At 40.0% G+C, this 14807-nt stretch overlaps 1 protein-coding gene across 1 annotated transcript; it reads left to right on the top strand.

Moving 5' to 3' along the window:
* The first annotated feature begins 519 nt into the window (after nt 1-519).
* On the top strand, nt 520-10201 carry ssrp1a (structure specific recognition protein 1a). Its single transcript, XM_088432298.1, has 18 exons — nt 520-599; nt 1186-1259; nt 1837-2022; nt 4672-4777; nt 5078-5271; nt 5353-5453; nt 5594-5723; nt 5893-5996; nt 6442-6570; nt 6649-6870; nt 7035-7107; nt 7754-7886; nt 8283-8328; nt 8407-8539; nt 8614-8781; nt 9006-9097; nt 9178-9358; nt 9807-10201. Exons 2-18 carry the CDS (start codon nt 1206-1208, stop codon nt 9876-9878), a joined length of 2124 nt encoding a protein of 707 aa, XP_088288424.1. The 5' UTR covers nt 520-599; nt 1186-1205; the 3' UTR covers nt 9879-10201.
* The last annotated feature ends 4606 nt before the right edge of the window (nt 10202-14807 follow it).

The raw sequence follows: 14807 nt of genomic DNA, 5'->3' as shown, positions 1-14807 counted from the left end.
CCCGAGTTTCCCCTTGTATTTTACAAACGCTGTTTTCACTACAAAACTATGGTGTTTGAATTTCCTTTTTTTATTTAACTTACAAACAACATGTGAATGGATGAAAAATCAGTTTTATTTAATAACCTATAAATTATGAATGAGGCTCCTAGGCTTACATATTCTTGTATGTCTCTTGACCATCCAACCCATTACTATTCGAGATGCAAATCTTGAAAAATTGTTTGCGCTTCCCTCTTTGTATCTGAGAATAAAATGAAATGTCTCCGATTTGAACGTGGCAATGATCTAGTTACATTAGATGGTTTTAGTGACATCTCGTGGTAGAAACTATCATTGCATCAATTCGCCAAACGGCATCATAAAACAAACCTTTAAAATAATTTGCGTGACCAATTTAGTTGATCAGATACGAACATTTATTATAAATATCGATGCGTATCTGAATCTGATAAATACTGTACATTAATGTTTTACATTGTACGTTTCGTTGTACTACCGGAAGTAATAGTGGACATCCTGTAAGTGCTTCTGGTGACGTAGGGTTAGCGCCTGATGCTACACGCGGGAAACAGGCGGACCTTCTCATCACATTGACAGTAAGACTAAGTTTTGCGCAAATGATCAACTGTACACAAACTTATCATATCTATACGTAAAAGACGCGTTTTGTTTGCCTTACTATGTCGTTTGTATTCACAATTTAATTGAGCATGCCGCCACTTTATTTTCTATCACCGGCCTCTCTCTCTCTTGAAGCGCTCTATGTTAAACTTGTTGTGTTTCAAAGGTGCGCTGCTTAAACCTAGTTAGTTTTAATTTATATCCAAGGGCTGCAGTCTCCGTGACTGCAACGCAGTAAAAGGAGCGCACCTCGTGAAACTCCTGTTAGCTTAGCTATTGTTCTTGTCGCAGCTAGATGTTTGATAGGCTCTGTATGCTTTATGCAACGAGACGCGACATGTTCCTGATAAACAATGCAAACGGAGAATTATCGAAAGTGTCGAAAGCAGTCAGAGCTGCAAAGAAACGAGAGTACTTGAGAATACTCCGGTGTTGGTGTGGACAGTGAGCTACCTCCCTGTTTACGGTTTTCTTCTCTATTTGTGTTATTTACCTAAGGACACTTGCTCTGTACATATCTGAAATCATTTTTGGGATTATTCATATGTCATTTGTGTGCAGAGCATCAGCCTGTAACCGAGATGGGAGACACACTGGAATTCAACGAGATTTATCAGGAAATCAAAGGCTCCTGGGTAAGTATCGTAGTAAAAAGTATCCTCTCCCACTAAGGAACTCAATTATACATAAAAATTCGGCCTGATAATTGTTATCTTCTTTGAATGGATTAAAACATTTATTATAAAGTCATTACTATTGACCATTGTGGTATTTTAAAGCTTATCCTCAAACTTATGTAGTCTCTTATTTTATCACTGGTAATTTACTTAAACAAACAAACAAAAAAACTCTGCCCCAAAACCCTGTTTAAAAAAAAATAGTATATTGGAGGAGTATGCATTTTCACTGAGACAAGTTTTGTTTGGGAAAAGCTAAGTTTAGCCTGTGTTATTAATGGAAGAATTTCAGAGAATTTAAGCCACACATTTACTGGATTTTGGGTTTAGCTGGCGTTATAGCATGACACTGGTCTGTTTATTATACACATATTCTCAAATTGGTACCACACAAACATGCATTGATTCTTCTTTCATCCAAAAAAGAAAACCCTCAAATTAGTCAATTTTTTGCAGACTTCAAATGACGAGACAGCCCTCCAAACACGACTTTATGATTTATGTTTTTAAAGACACATACTTTCTTTCTCCATAGAATGATGGCCGGCTGCGCTTCAGCAAGCAGAACGTGGTTTACAAGAGCAGCAAGACGGGGAAAGTGGACAGCATCCCGGCGGGTGAACTTAGCCTGGCTCAGTGGCGACGTGTGTGTTTAGGTCACGGAATCAAGTTGAGCACCAGCACGGGACACGTCTACAAATACGACGGCTTCAGGGACACAGTGAGTATTCAATTACTCATCCACATCAGTTCCACTTTATTTATCTACATTTAGAGGAGTGATCAAGAGACCCAGAAGAGCCTGTAGTATGGTGTTAATGAATCTGGGATGCAACATGAGTGAGGAGGATACTTAAAAAGTACTTATATCGCCATTAAGGTAACATATTGTATCATCTCTGGAAATATCCAATAGCCATCCATTAATTTCATACCATTCATCCTGCATGAATTATCCCCTAGCCTTGTGTCTGAAAAAATAATGAAATCAATCAGCCCTCATACCAAGTATTTTTAGTACCAGCACTTCTGCACAGTTTGATAGTGTTGTTGAGGTTTAGGTTTAAGCTTTTTCCTGTGGTAGGTTTTTTTTTTTTTTTTGGCATTGAGGTACTTAAATGCAGGTGTAGTATCAAATTATTTTTGGTATCATGACAACGCAACTCAGATAAAAAATTATGGCTGCAAGACAACGTTAAAAAAGAAAAAAAAATCAACCGACAGGGCTCACAACAACAACAACAAAAATCATGGGAAAAACTCCTAGCTGAGATTTCTACCTATAATTCATATTATGCGGCAAAAATGCCAACCAAAGCTCCACAGTGCTGCCCCCATGTGAATGAGTTGTTGAAAGTCTGGTTTTGTTGTGAGAGTGTGTGTGTGTGTGTGTCAGGCCCTAATAGGATTAATGAGCGAAAACGGCGCTCACACATGTGCTGCATAAACAGTGTAATCATGGGCTCATGTAAGTCAGTGTTTATATCAGTTCACTGAAACAATTTGGCTCAGACTGCCGCGGAGGACAAAAAGTTTAGTTTTTATCTTCCTGTGTGTTTTTCTTTTCCCTCCTTCGCTGCCGTGCGTGCACAGAGATTGTCAGGATGCCAGGAAACGAGTGGAAAGAAGGCTCCGAAATAACCTGAGGTGGCGTGAGCAGGCTCTCCTGGGGTTAATCAGACCACTTTTCTGAGATAAATCCTTGCGTTGCCGAGTACCAGAGCGTGATGTCATTGTTTAGTATCCCTCAGCCTGTGTCAGTAATTGGTCAATGACTGCTAGTTTAGCCTCGGGCTGTGTGGACACTGATGTGTCGTAACCTTTGTGAGATGTTGAACGTGTGCCTGGGAGCGGCTCTCTTGGCCAAGCTCGCTTTCAAATAGTAAAAATTGGAGATGCACGAGTACTGATGCCAGGTATGGCTTGTTTTAAGGAATAGAGGATTCACGGGGGTTGCCATTATCGACTGCAAATACTTAAGGCCAAACAAAACCTGACATTGTATACGTCCTCCCAGCCAGTGGTTGGTGCTATCCTGCAGCAGTCAATTTTTTTTTTTTTTAAATGAAAAAAGTACGAGAGGTATCAGTATTCGTTAAGTAATCACGAGTAAATACTCGTACTAGTATTGTTATGAAAAAGAAAAGTGGGGTCAAGCATCTCCAGTAAAGAAATGTTCACTTTTTTTAACATTTGCACGTTTTGTTTTTTTTTTAAGATATTTTGTTTGCATTCAGAAGTGAAATATATACATGGTCTCAATGGGGTTAGACTTTGGTTTCATACTTTATAGTATTCCAAACTGGTTTTGACATTCATGAGTTAAAAGGAAATCGTTGGATGGGAGCCTGGCACATCACATTTTTAGTCAAAATGTTCATCTTATTTTGCGTTGTTGAGGCAAAACACGGCTCGGTTCAAGCTCAGGTCGTTGTTGGCGAAGGAAGCTCTGCCTACTTTCTGTTGTATTGAACTTTTTAGTAAGTTTGCATTTGATCTAAAAGAACATTCAAAAAATAATTTTATTCAGGTATTTTATTGCTTCTAATGTAACCAAATGTGCAAATATGTCATAGTAATATTGTACTATAATAATAATTCGGTCTTTGTAATGTGTTCATTCAGCTGAATAGAATTTGAAAAGTATTTTCAAATCATTGCATCGTTTGTTTGCATTTATTTACACAAGAACCCAATTTATGTTGAATTACATAAAACTTCATTTTAATAATGTACGTTTGTTGTAAGACGCGTGTCGATAGGACAACAACAACGGTGACAACATGGTGGTGTACAGTCAAAGAAAACAGTCAATAATGAGTCAGACCTGAAACACTCACTGCTCAAACACGTGCTCCCCTTTTAAACAACGTCTTCATCTGCGTTAACAAACGGATGGGCCTCACGCACACACGTATACACACAGACTGATTATTTGGGCTCCAATTAGCAGTAATAAGCATGCAGACAGGCACATATCCAGGTGTGTAAACTCTCTTCCCCACAGAGCCCCATTCTCGTCTTCCGTGCGTGCCACAATCGCTTCCACATGTGACGAGGACAATGCTTTGGTGTGTGTGTGTTGTGTGGTTGTAAGCCAGCCTGCAATCTAAATAAACTTTGTCTGTCAGCGGCAGTGTTGAGAGGAGGAGGAGGACAAAGTCGTTAGATGGATTATGTTCACCTCCTGTGGTCCTCGGAGGCCCCAGCGACAGGCGTGGTTTTAACGGCGTCCATTTAATTAGCCCCGCGAGCCCTTCTCCACTTTTTCTTTCTCCTCTGTGAGGAAATGTTTTGCTAAGCTTTGACCCATGCATCACATACAGATTTTTTCAAACTACAAATCTTTGTGTTTGTCTCCCTGCATCAGGACTTTGAGAAGATTTCGGAGTTCTTCAAAGCAAACTATAGCGTGGAGCTAATGGAGAAGGACATGTGTGTGAAGGGATGGAACTGGGGAACTGCCAAGTTTTCCGGTAAAAACAGCATTCGTGAAATGTGACTTATGTAGTAGCAAAATGTAGCCATTTTTCCCATCTCAAGAGGCAGCCATTTTGCCGCTTGTCACAACTGAAAAGGACATTTGTTCAGGGCTCAGGCCAATCACAGCTCACCTGTTTTGTTATTTTGATCATGTGACAGTAGCAGCCAAGCCGAAATTGGTCTATGTGAGGTGTGAGCAATTTTCTTATTGTGTGTGTGTGTGTGTGTGTCCTTTCGGGTGAGGCATGAAAGTCTTTTTTTCCTGTTTACCACTTTTATTTTTCCTACTGCAGGACCGCTGTTATCGTTCGACGTCAATGACACCTCGGCCTTCGAGGTCCCGCTATCCAATGTGTCACAGTGCGCCACGGGCAAGAATGAAGTCACCCTGGAGTTCCACCAGAATGACGATACCGAGGTCTCGCTCATGGAGGTCCGCTTCTACGTCCCGCCTGGCCAGGCGGACGAACGACAAGACCCTGTGGAGGTGAGACGGCGTTTTTCTGCTACTTCCTTGGTAAAGCCGCTCCAACGGCTGCGCTGAAATCTCACTTTTTCCTCTCTTAAGGCCTTCGCCCAGAATGTGTTATCGAAGGCGGACGTCATCCAGGCCACGGGAGATGCCGTGTGTATTTTCAAAGAGCTACAGTGTCTTACGCCCAGAGGAAGGTAAAATACCCAAAAGCGTAAAATAGCTTCCGAATGTGGGGTGGACATTTTTTTAATCTACAAATGATTTTACTCTCTCTGTCAGTTTTAAAAATCAAATGTGGCCCAGTTCTATTTAACACCTGATATGTGTGTATCAGATATGACATCCGTATCTACCCAACATTCCTTCACCTCCACGGTAAGACGTTTGACTACAAGATTCCCTACACCACCGTCCTTCGTCTATTCCTGCTACCACACAAGGATCAGAGGCAGATGTTCTTTGTGGTAAGCGGGTCTTATGATTTTCACTTCTATTCCACCTTTTTCAAATATCACTGGAATATTTAAATTACTTTGAGAGAGGATTTGATAGTATACTTTGTATTTCTCCATTGCTTTTCTTTGTGAACATTGCATAATGTGCTTACTTCCGGCTGTTTATGTTTTGGAATAGATTAGTCTGGATCCTCCAATCAAGCAAGGCCAGACGAGATACCACTTTTTGATTCTACTTTTCTCCAAAGAAGAAAACATCAGCCTCTCTCTCAACATGAACGAGTGAGTTTATGAGCGGCAAGTACACTCGGGAGACCCTTCATGTGTTAAAGGAACCACTAGAATCCACTAATCATGCTTGATTTACACGACAGGTTCCAATGCCAAGGGCATTTTTTCTTATTTATAGTCTTTTCATTTACATTTGAAGTGATGAGTACGAACAGTAAACAAAAAAAGCACAGTGACATTTCCTTTTGCAGTTCTAAAATAAACACCCACAATGTAAAATTCTCTTGGCAGAAAATGATACTCCTGGTAAAAAGCCAATTTAAAATCTGATCTCATCATATTAAATTGCTGTTGTGCCTAATTAAGTTTTCATTATGTCAAAGTATTGTTTGTCCTTGTGATTCCCTTTTTGACTCGCAGTACATGCAGCTGCTGTGATGATATTTCCCCACTAGGTGGCAGTACAGTACAGGTAGTTTTTCTTCTGTGCCATCAGGGACGAAGTGGAACGTCGCTTTGAAGGCAAACTGAGTAAGAACATGTCGGGGTCTCTCTACGAGCTGGTCAGCAGGGTGATGAAGGCCCTGGTCAACAGAAAGATTACAGTTCCTGGAAACTTCCAGGGGTATGACCCAAATCCCAACTTTATATAAGACACATCTGAAGTAAATAATGTAACTAACCTTTGCCGCTTCCTGCTCAGCCACTCCGGTGCTCAGTGCATCACTTGCTCCTACAAGGCTACCTCAGGTCTCCTCTATCCCCTGGAGAGGGGCTTCATCTACGTCCATAAGCCCCCCGTGCACCTGCGCTTTGAGGAGATATCCTGCGTCAATTTTGCCCGAGGAACCACCACCACACGTTCCTTCGATTTTGACATTGAAACCAAACAGGGCAACCAATACACCTTCAGCAGCATTGAAAGGTGACACGTCTTGTCTTTCATGAATTATTGAGTGATTTCAAGTGGTCAAGGATAGAAATAAAATGTCACCTTTAAGCCAAATATCCTTATCTAGTTGAGGTTAAAATAAAAGGAGGAGAACCCTCACCTCTTGGTTTTTGTTTGCAAACTATTTGTCTCTCCAGGGAAGAGTACGGCAAACTGTTTGACTTTGTCAATGCCAAGAAGCTCAACATCAAGAACAGAGGTTTCAAAGAGGTAACGCAGTACACCTTCTCTTTCATGAAATTGTTTTGTCAATCATGATCCATCACACTTTAATAACACTTGTCGTCCTCCCTTCCCCTTGTACTTGTGCGTGTGTGCTTGTACCTCTGTAGAAGAAGGTGCGTATGTTCCTCTCGTGGTTGGCGTGATCTGTGCTTGCATGGCGTGCTGCCCGGAGTTCAGCCCCATGTTGTTGACTTACATTTTGGTTGGGTCTGATGCAAGCATTGGTTTTGGATTGGGAAAAATTCAAGGAGTGATTCATGGCTAACTTTTCTACTAGACAGGTGCGGGTGTGTGGCAGATAACCGTGTGTGGGTGTTTGCATTGTGCGGATTTGTGGCCTCTGGGGGCTTTTGGTGTGCAATAACACAAAGCACCTTTTGGTTGGAAGCAGCACTAACACACAGACACACACATGGTTTCAGCACATCAAGGTAGCTGGCCCAGGAAGCAATCAGGATCTTCTTGCTAAAAAGTGTGATTGTAAAGAAGATTTGAATTGTTTATTAAATGCACATGCAGGTACCTGTACCTCTTTTGAACTTTATCACTTGGGCGTGGGAATATTTCCATTGTAGATTGTATGGCCGGTGGATTTATTTATTTTTTTATTAACTAGAAACTATGCTTCCAGGGCATGAAGGGCAAGATTGACGAGTACAGCGACTCTGACGAGGACAAGCACGACGCTTACTTGGAGCGCATGAAGGCCGAGGGCAAGATCCGAGAGGAGGGCAACGACAGCGACGATTCGGACAGCGGCAGTGGTGCGTCGACAAGCGCATGCTCTTGTATTGTTTGGAAAGCCAGCACATATAATAGCCAGAATTTGTTTATGGACTAGCGATGTAGCTCAATGCAGCTAACCTGCATATGAAATTATGCAGGTATTAACACTTTACTGGACACAGCGGCTGCTTTCAGCCCTTAGTCTAAACAGGGAAAATGGCCGTAAGCGTCCCTAACAGCCATTGTTTAAATTCAAATGTACCCTTAAATTTCTTTAAGAGCCTAAAATTTCTTGCCTGTTTAGGACTTTAAAATAGAAAAACGTGTCTAATAACGGCCGTTTTTGCCTGTTTAGACAATCGGGTGAAAGTGGCCGCTGTGCCCAGTAAAGGGTTAAGTTAGACTTACAGATTTTCTGCATTTTCTTTTTTTAGATGAGTCTTTCAACCCTGGCGAGGAGGATGACGAAATTGCGGAGGAGTAAGGAAAAGCTCGACTCCTGGAAACACATTTTGCCGTTCTCAACACGCAGACCTAACATTTTGCAAACCACATCAGGTACGACAGCAAGGCGTCTGCCAGCGACAGCAGCGAGGAAGGTGACGGGAGTGACGACGAAAGTCCAAAGAAGCAAAAAGTATCAAAGCCCAAATTGGTGAAGGAGAAAAAAGAAAGGAAGCCGCGCAAAGAGGTAACAAGTTGGAAGTCGGTACGCTGCATTTAACAGCAACGGTAACATTTATTTTTTTTAACCAAACACCACAGAAGAAGCAAAAAGACACAGGTGGCCCCAAGAGGCCAATGAGTGCCTACATGCTGTGGCTCAATTCCAGTCGTGAGAAAATCAAGTCAGAGAACCCCGGAATCTCTGTCACAGAGATTTCCAAGAAGGCCGGAGAAATGTGGAGGCAGCTGAGCAAAGACGAAAAAGAGGTAAGGGGTCTCTTTATTAGAACAGGTTCATTTTCTGTCTCAAGCTAGAAAGGTCATCGCTAAATTGAGGTTTACTCACCAAATATCCCCTCATCGTATCATAGTATATTTGATGGAACGATTTATAGGCTCGGTTTATAACGATTCAATTGTGATGGCTTTATGCTCTGCTCCATATTAGGTATAAGAATTGACTTGTAGTAACAATGTTATTCAATCTGCAGGAGTGGGATACAAAGGCAGGAGAAGCTAAGCGACAATATGACATTGCAAAGAAAGAATACAAGGAAAGCGGTGGAGGAGAGTCTTCCAAGAGGTTCGACTCATAACCTCAGATTATTATTCTGTCAGCCAAGCTTCTGGCGTTTCCTCGTCTGACCCCCTCTCTCTTTTCAGGGAGGCCAAGAAGTCTGGTAGCAAAAAGGACGACAAGAAGCGGAAGTCCGGAGGAGGAGACAAGGAGAGGGAGCGCAGCGGCGGCAACGAGAGCTTCAAGAGCAAAGAGTTCATCGAGACCAGCGAGAGCTCGTCCGACTCGGACCACAAGAGCAAGTCCAAGAAGAAGAAGATCAAGAAGGTGAATATGAGCCTCAATCACGACATGCATTATCTTAGCCGCTTCATCTGTGGCTCGCTTTCACTTCTCGGAAGCGTGCTGGCAACCTGCGGTTAAAAACAAATCACTGCATAACATCTTCATCGTCTCAAGTTCCATATTGCTTCTGGGTAATTTTACCGTCCGTGAAGCCAAAACAAAAAACAAACCCCAGACTGGCCTCTTATGCTTCATACAGCCTGTGGTTACAATTTGTTTGGCCACTCAATTCAAATACAGAGGCGACTTGACTTAAGAGATTAATTTGTATAGTGATCAGGCTCATAACTCAGAATTTCCTAATTGAATTGACTCAAAAAAACACTTTAGCCTTTCTTGTCTCATAATTGCCATTATAAAACCTACTGGTGCTCACTAGCCGGTATGGTTTCTGTGCAAATCCCATTTTTTGAAATCGGTTTTGAACCAGGAATCAGAAGAAGAGGAGGAGGAAGAAGAGGCTGCATCCACACCTGCGAGCTCAGAGGAAGAATCAGACTAAACAACATGCAGGGTCACTCACTCAAAGATCTGCCGTTTACACTTTCGAGGTGATTTCTCACAACTGGACTGAAAACGAAACAAATCAGCAGAGTTGTAAGTTTTGCTTTAAGATGTCGCACGATGTTGCTGACTCGCCACCAACATTTTTCCTCATCATCATGGATGTGATTTTTTTTGAGGGATTGTTGTTTTTCCTACCCTTGTCGTTCCATGTTGATACTTACTGTAGTTTTGTAGCACTTAAATGTGCGGGTCTTAGTTCAGTTTTCTTTGTCATATTTCCAGGCTTGAATAAAACATTTTTTTAAATAGAAACTTGAACGATCTTCAGCTTGCGTCTTTTGTTTCTGATATCAACTTCCTGGGGACGAATTGTAGTTTTATGGTTGCCTGTAATTCAATTGAAATCAATTAGACACATGGAGGGAAATGACCACTTTAATCTCTTTAGCTCGCAAATCAGTCACCAACATGCAACATGTGAAGCTTAATTGACCTCTTTAGTATTGTGTGGGCTTGTACTGTAAGCAACATAATGTACAGTACAGTATTACTTTATTGATGTGCACTTCCCTGTCATTGCACCCGGCAACATTACAATGTAAATGTTGTCACTTGAAGCATTAGGTCAGCCTACGTTCTGTTTTAGTTCATTCATCCCAGGGGTGTACTAACCTTTTCCTATGAGGGCCGCATACAGAAGAATAAAAGGAGGGCCAAAGGTTTACTTTTTTTTGTTATTGTTTTATTTTAATAATAAACGGACATCAAATCCGAGATAGAATAAAGTACTTAATTTTCGCTCTAGAACTTCATGTTTTTGTTTCTCATGAATGCATCATTTTGTATGCGGCACAGTTGATTAGTGCTTTGTTCTTCTGCTTCACAGTTCTGGGGTTTGTGTTTTGAATCTCAGCTTGTTGGAAAGCTCCTATTATCTACCTAAGGCTGAACTGAGCCCTCGAGACATTGGAGTACCTTGTTAAAAAAATGTAAAAATGCTTGAGGCATTTTTTTTTCCTTTCCTCTGATGTGTTTGTGCACATGTCAGAAGATAATATGACAAGCCGAACATAGCAACAATTGTTAATGCTCTGCATGATAGTAAAACCTGCCTGAGATACGTTGTGAAGGCAAACTTCAGAATAAAATACAGGTTCGGTCATAGCTGTGTCCAGCATAGATTAGCAGCATCTGAGTGCTCCATATAGGCTGGCGTGATAGATGTAAATGACACAGTTGCTGTTCACATTTTAACAAAGCAAGCTGACGCAAATGTGCTTTTCAGGTGGCATGGTCTTAAACCAAAATTTATGGATATATTTTGGGGGAAATTTAATGTCCAAAAAATGAAAGCAGAGCACAGCTGAGTACAGTTTAATTTTAAGTAAAAAACAAATGTTAATCATCAAAAAGTCATCGTAGTTGGTCATCACAATTAAGTGGACAAGTGTTTTTTTGGTCTTCTGTGTGTGTATATTTTTTAATGATATTTACCGGAATACTAATTTGAATTTTATGAAAGATACTGTATTATGAAAAACACTTGATAGCTGCAGCCATTCCTTACACATGAGGCTCACAAAGGGGAATGTGAGTGAATGGCTATTTGAGAGTGCCCGTGACCCCACTGAGGACAAGCGCTTTCGAACTTGGAAGGCTGGCGATTGATTCGCAGTCCAAAGATAATACGTAACCCATTTGGGTTTTTGTCACATTTGGGATTCCACCCACCTTCCTTATCTTTTTCCGAAAAGCAGCTCTCAGCAGTAATAAGCAATATCCCACATGGAATGGGCAATGGGCATCTTGGAATGGCATTTCCTCCATTACAAAAAGCTCTTACTGTCATTTATCTCCTTTGGAATAATCTCATGGGATTCCTTTACGTTGTGGCACAGTGCATCAGGCCAAATTAACCAGGCAAGCGGTTTGCAAGTGTGCTCTAACAGCGGGAAGTTGGCTCGCGACGCCCGTGGTGGTCGAGAGGTTTGGTTTCAAACTGCAGGCTGACGTTGCCTGAGTAGATGGAGGTTTGTTAAAAGGCGGCTTATTGGAGGTCCAAGAGGTTGGTTTTTAAGATGCATATGTGGTTGGCCTCCCACCACTTGGAGTCCAATTTCCGTGATGGGTTGCTCTTCCTCCACTTCCTGCTGCTGATCTCTGAGTGGCCTCCTGTTTATTATCAGCTGGGCTGCACGTTGTGGCATAATCACATTGTCACTTCCCCTGTCCTCCACTTTCATGGATCATTTCAGAAGAAAGAAATGAATAGCAATGGGAATGATCATTGACTGAAGTCAGATTTCGTTGGGAAACTGGCCAACGTTTTGGCCTTGTGCAGTCTTTCCCGACTTTAATTGAGTCAAGGCACATACGCTCAAAAGTTGTCAAAAACATATCAGCATCATTTGCATACGGGCTAAAAACAAATGGTGTCCTATTTGGATCCATGTAATAGGTTTCAGTGGGTCTATAACAGGAAGTCTCAACATCCACCTTCGGGATCTCTGTCACGCCTCCTATAAGCACGAATGTGCGTTTGGTCATGGATCGCATTACAATAAACTGACCACATACATAATGGATCCACTTAAGAAATGACAACGTTCAATTGGACACACACACATACAGTGCAGAAACTGTCATTGCGTCATTACATTATCTCAAGCATTAATGCTGCCAAAGTAGTCGTATCATATGTCGCTGTTATTGTCAATTATGCCACGCTTCATAATGCATTACAATGCATTTAGAATGAGGTCTTGTGAGGACCTGCACACTTGAAATCCAATTGATTTCATTTGTACTCATGCATTACTGTACTTTTGTCAATGTGCTACAAGTGATCTTTCATGATGACGGTTTAAGTATTTCATTTTGTCTTAGTGATCCATTTAGGATTGTAGGGCTTTCTTGATCTTTTCAACTGTTTGAAAACTCTTCCCAATACTTTACTGAATTGAAGTGCACCTCATAAACCTGTCGCAGTTTGGAATTGGCCGAATAGGTTTTAGCTGTACTTAGGAGGACTGCACGGATTCATTTTACTATTAGCCGGAGTAACAATTATGGGTTACAGAATAAGAATACAGATTTAAGGAGTGGTATTGTTTTTTCACAAAGACTAAATGGATATAAAATAAATAAAAATGATGAGGATATATTAGAAATAAATAAATTAGAATGATTTTTACATGGTTTACTTTTCAATGACAAAGCAGTAATTATAAGTTAAAAATAATTCAGGAAAATTCCACAAAATAACAAAGAAAACAAACTATAACCAGACCAAAAAGTTGAATCAGATTGAAAATAAAAAATGACAAAATTACATTGATAATTAAAAGTAACAATTCTATAATCATGTTTCATGTTGAATTGTAAATAATCTTATTTATCAATCATAAATTTAATGTATTTTCATGGTAAAACTTTGCATTACAAACTCCAATCAAGTGTAATAAAAAAAAAAGTGACATGAAAAATCTTGAAATCAAATAATATTTTCTTACTTAGATATTGGAGCATTAAGGATAAAGAGTACAAAAAGGACAAATAACCTGAAAAACACCCAGTTGTTAAATGGTGGCAGTTTGTTAGTTCAAAAAATAAACATATAAAAAGAAGAAGAAAGCTTTGCAATTAAATTGCAATTTACTCAGACTCTTTTTCACGCTCGATCATGCTGGGTGACACGAGAAAGTTCTTTAGAAATTTCCCAGCCTTGACCTTCCTTATTGCAAAGCTTTCTCAACTTGTTTGACACAAAACAATTTTTTTATGTAAAAAGACAAACTGATGTATTGTTGTCTACTGAGAGAAGCTTTCTTATCAAGTCTGGTGAACTCCCCTGATTAAATTTGGTCACCTGACTTGTTTCTTAATCCAATTCAAATTATTATTGGGAATGTATTCAGACATTCTGCATCCGTTCCATGATTTTCTTACATCACGATCTCTCAATGCGGAATTCCATATGGAATCATCCGACACAATGGATCTGGAGAATTTAGGATAAGATTTTATATTTCAGTGTGAAATTTGCATTTCTGTCCTATTTTTAGGGGTGCTCAATGGAATCCCAGGACCCCTAAAAAATATTGTACTAGATGTCTCTTATACCAAGCTACAAAACTGCACAGCTTGTATTTTGTTCATATTTAATATTTCAACAGCATAAATAGCAGGGGTCAACCAAATAATTGGCCAACTGATTAATGCTGATTATGGCACTTTAAACATTGGCCAAAGATAATCGCCGAATGGCCAATATTCGTCAATAATTGTAACTTTTTACCTTCATGTATTCTATTTATTTACATCAGTTGTATATAGGCATGAGTCGATAAGTGTGATTTCGAAAGTCCCATTTATTTAAAAACTGGCAAGTTTAATATACTATTGATTAATACACACAGTCATTGAATGATTCATTTGTAATGAAATACTATCACTCAGTGGTATTTATTTTCAAATCAATCATTTTTCAAAATGTTGTGCATTTATGTTTATTTTTTATTATTATCGTGCATGGAAAATGTTTTATCATATCAAATGCCGCATTATATATTTTGTTTGAAAATAAAACAGTTCATATAATCTAGAAAAAGGCTAACAAGAAAGAAAAAGACTTTAAAATGATCTATTTCACAGATATATCTCATGCTCAGTTGTATACAATTAGCATTGGTGTCATACACGTAAATCAATACTATAAACTTGTATTTCTAAAGATATATCATGGAAATTGTTGAGGAGCATATTGGCACACCTGCGCCATAGGCTGTCCACTGTGAAGCCCATAGTAGATTAAAAAAAAAATAGAAATGTGTAAAAAAAAAAAAAAAAAAATCTTATTGAATGATGTCCGTTGTGTGTTTTTCAAATGCAGACACTGTCAATGGGGGTCTGTGGTGAATGGAAA

This window comes from Hippichthys cyanospilos, chromosome 13 (genome assembly GCF_059441005.1).
Source record: "Hippichthys cyanospilos isolate Australia breed blue-spotted pipefish chromosome 13, RoL_Hcya_1.0, whole genome shotgun sequence".
NCBI lineage: Eukaryota > Metazoa > Chordata > Actinopteri > Syngnathiformes > Syngnathidae > Hippichthys > Hippichthys cyanospilos.
The sequence above is the reverse complement of the archived record's forward strand: the minus strand, read 5'-3'. Positions and strand labels throughout refer to the sequence as shown.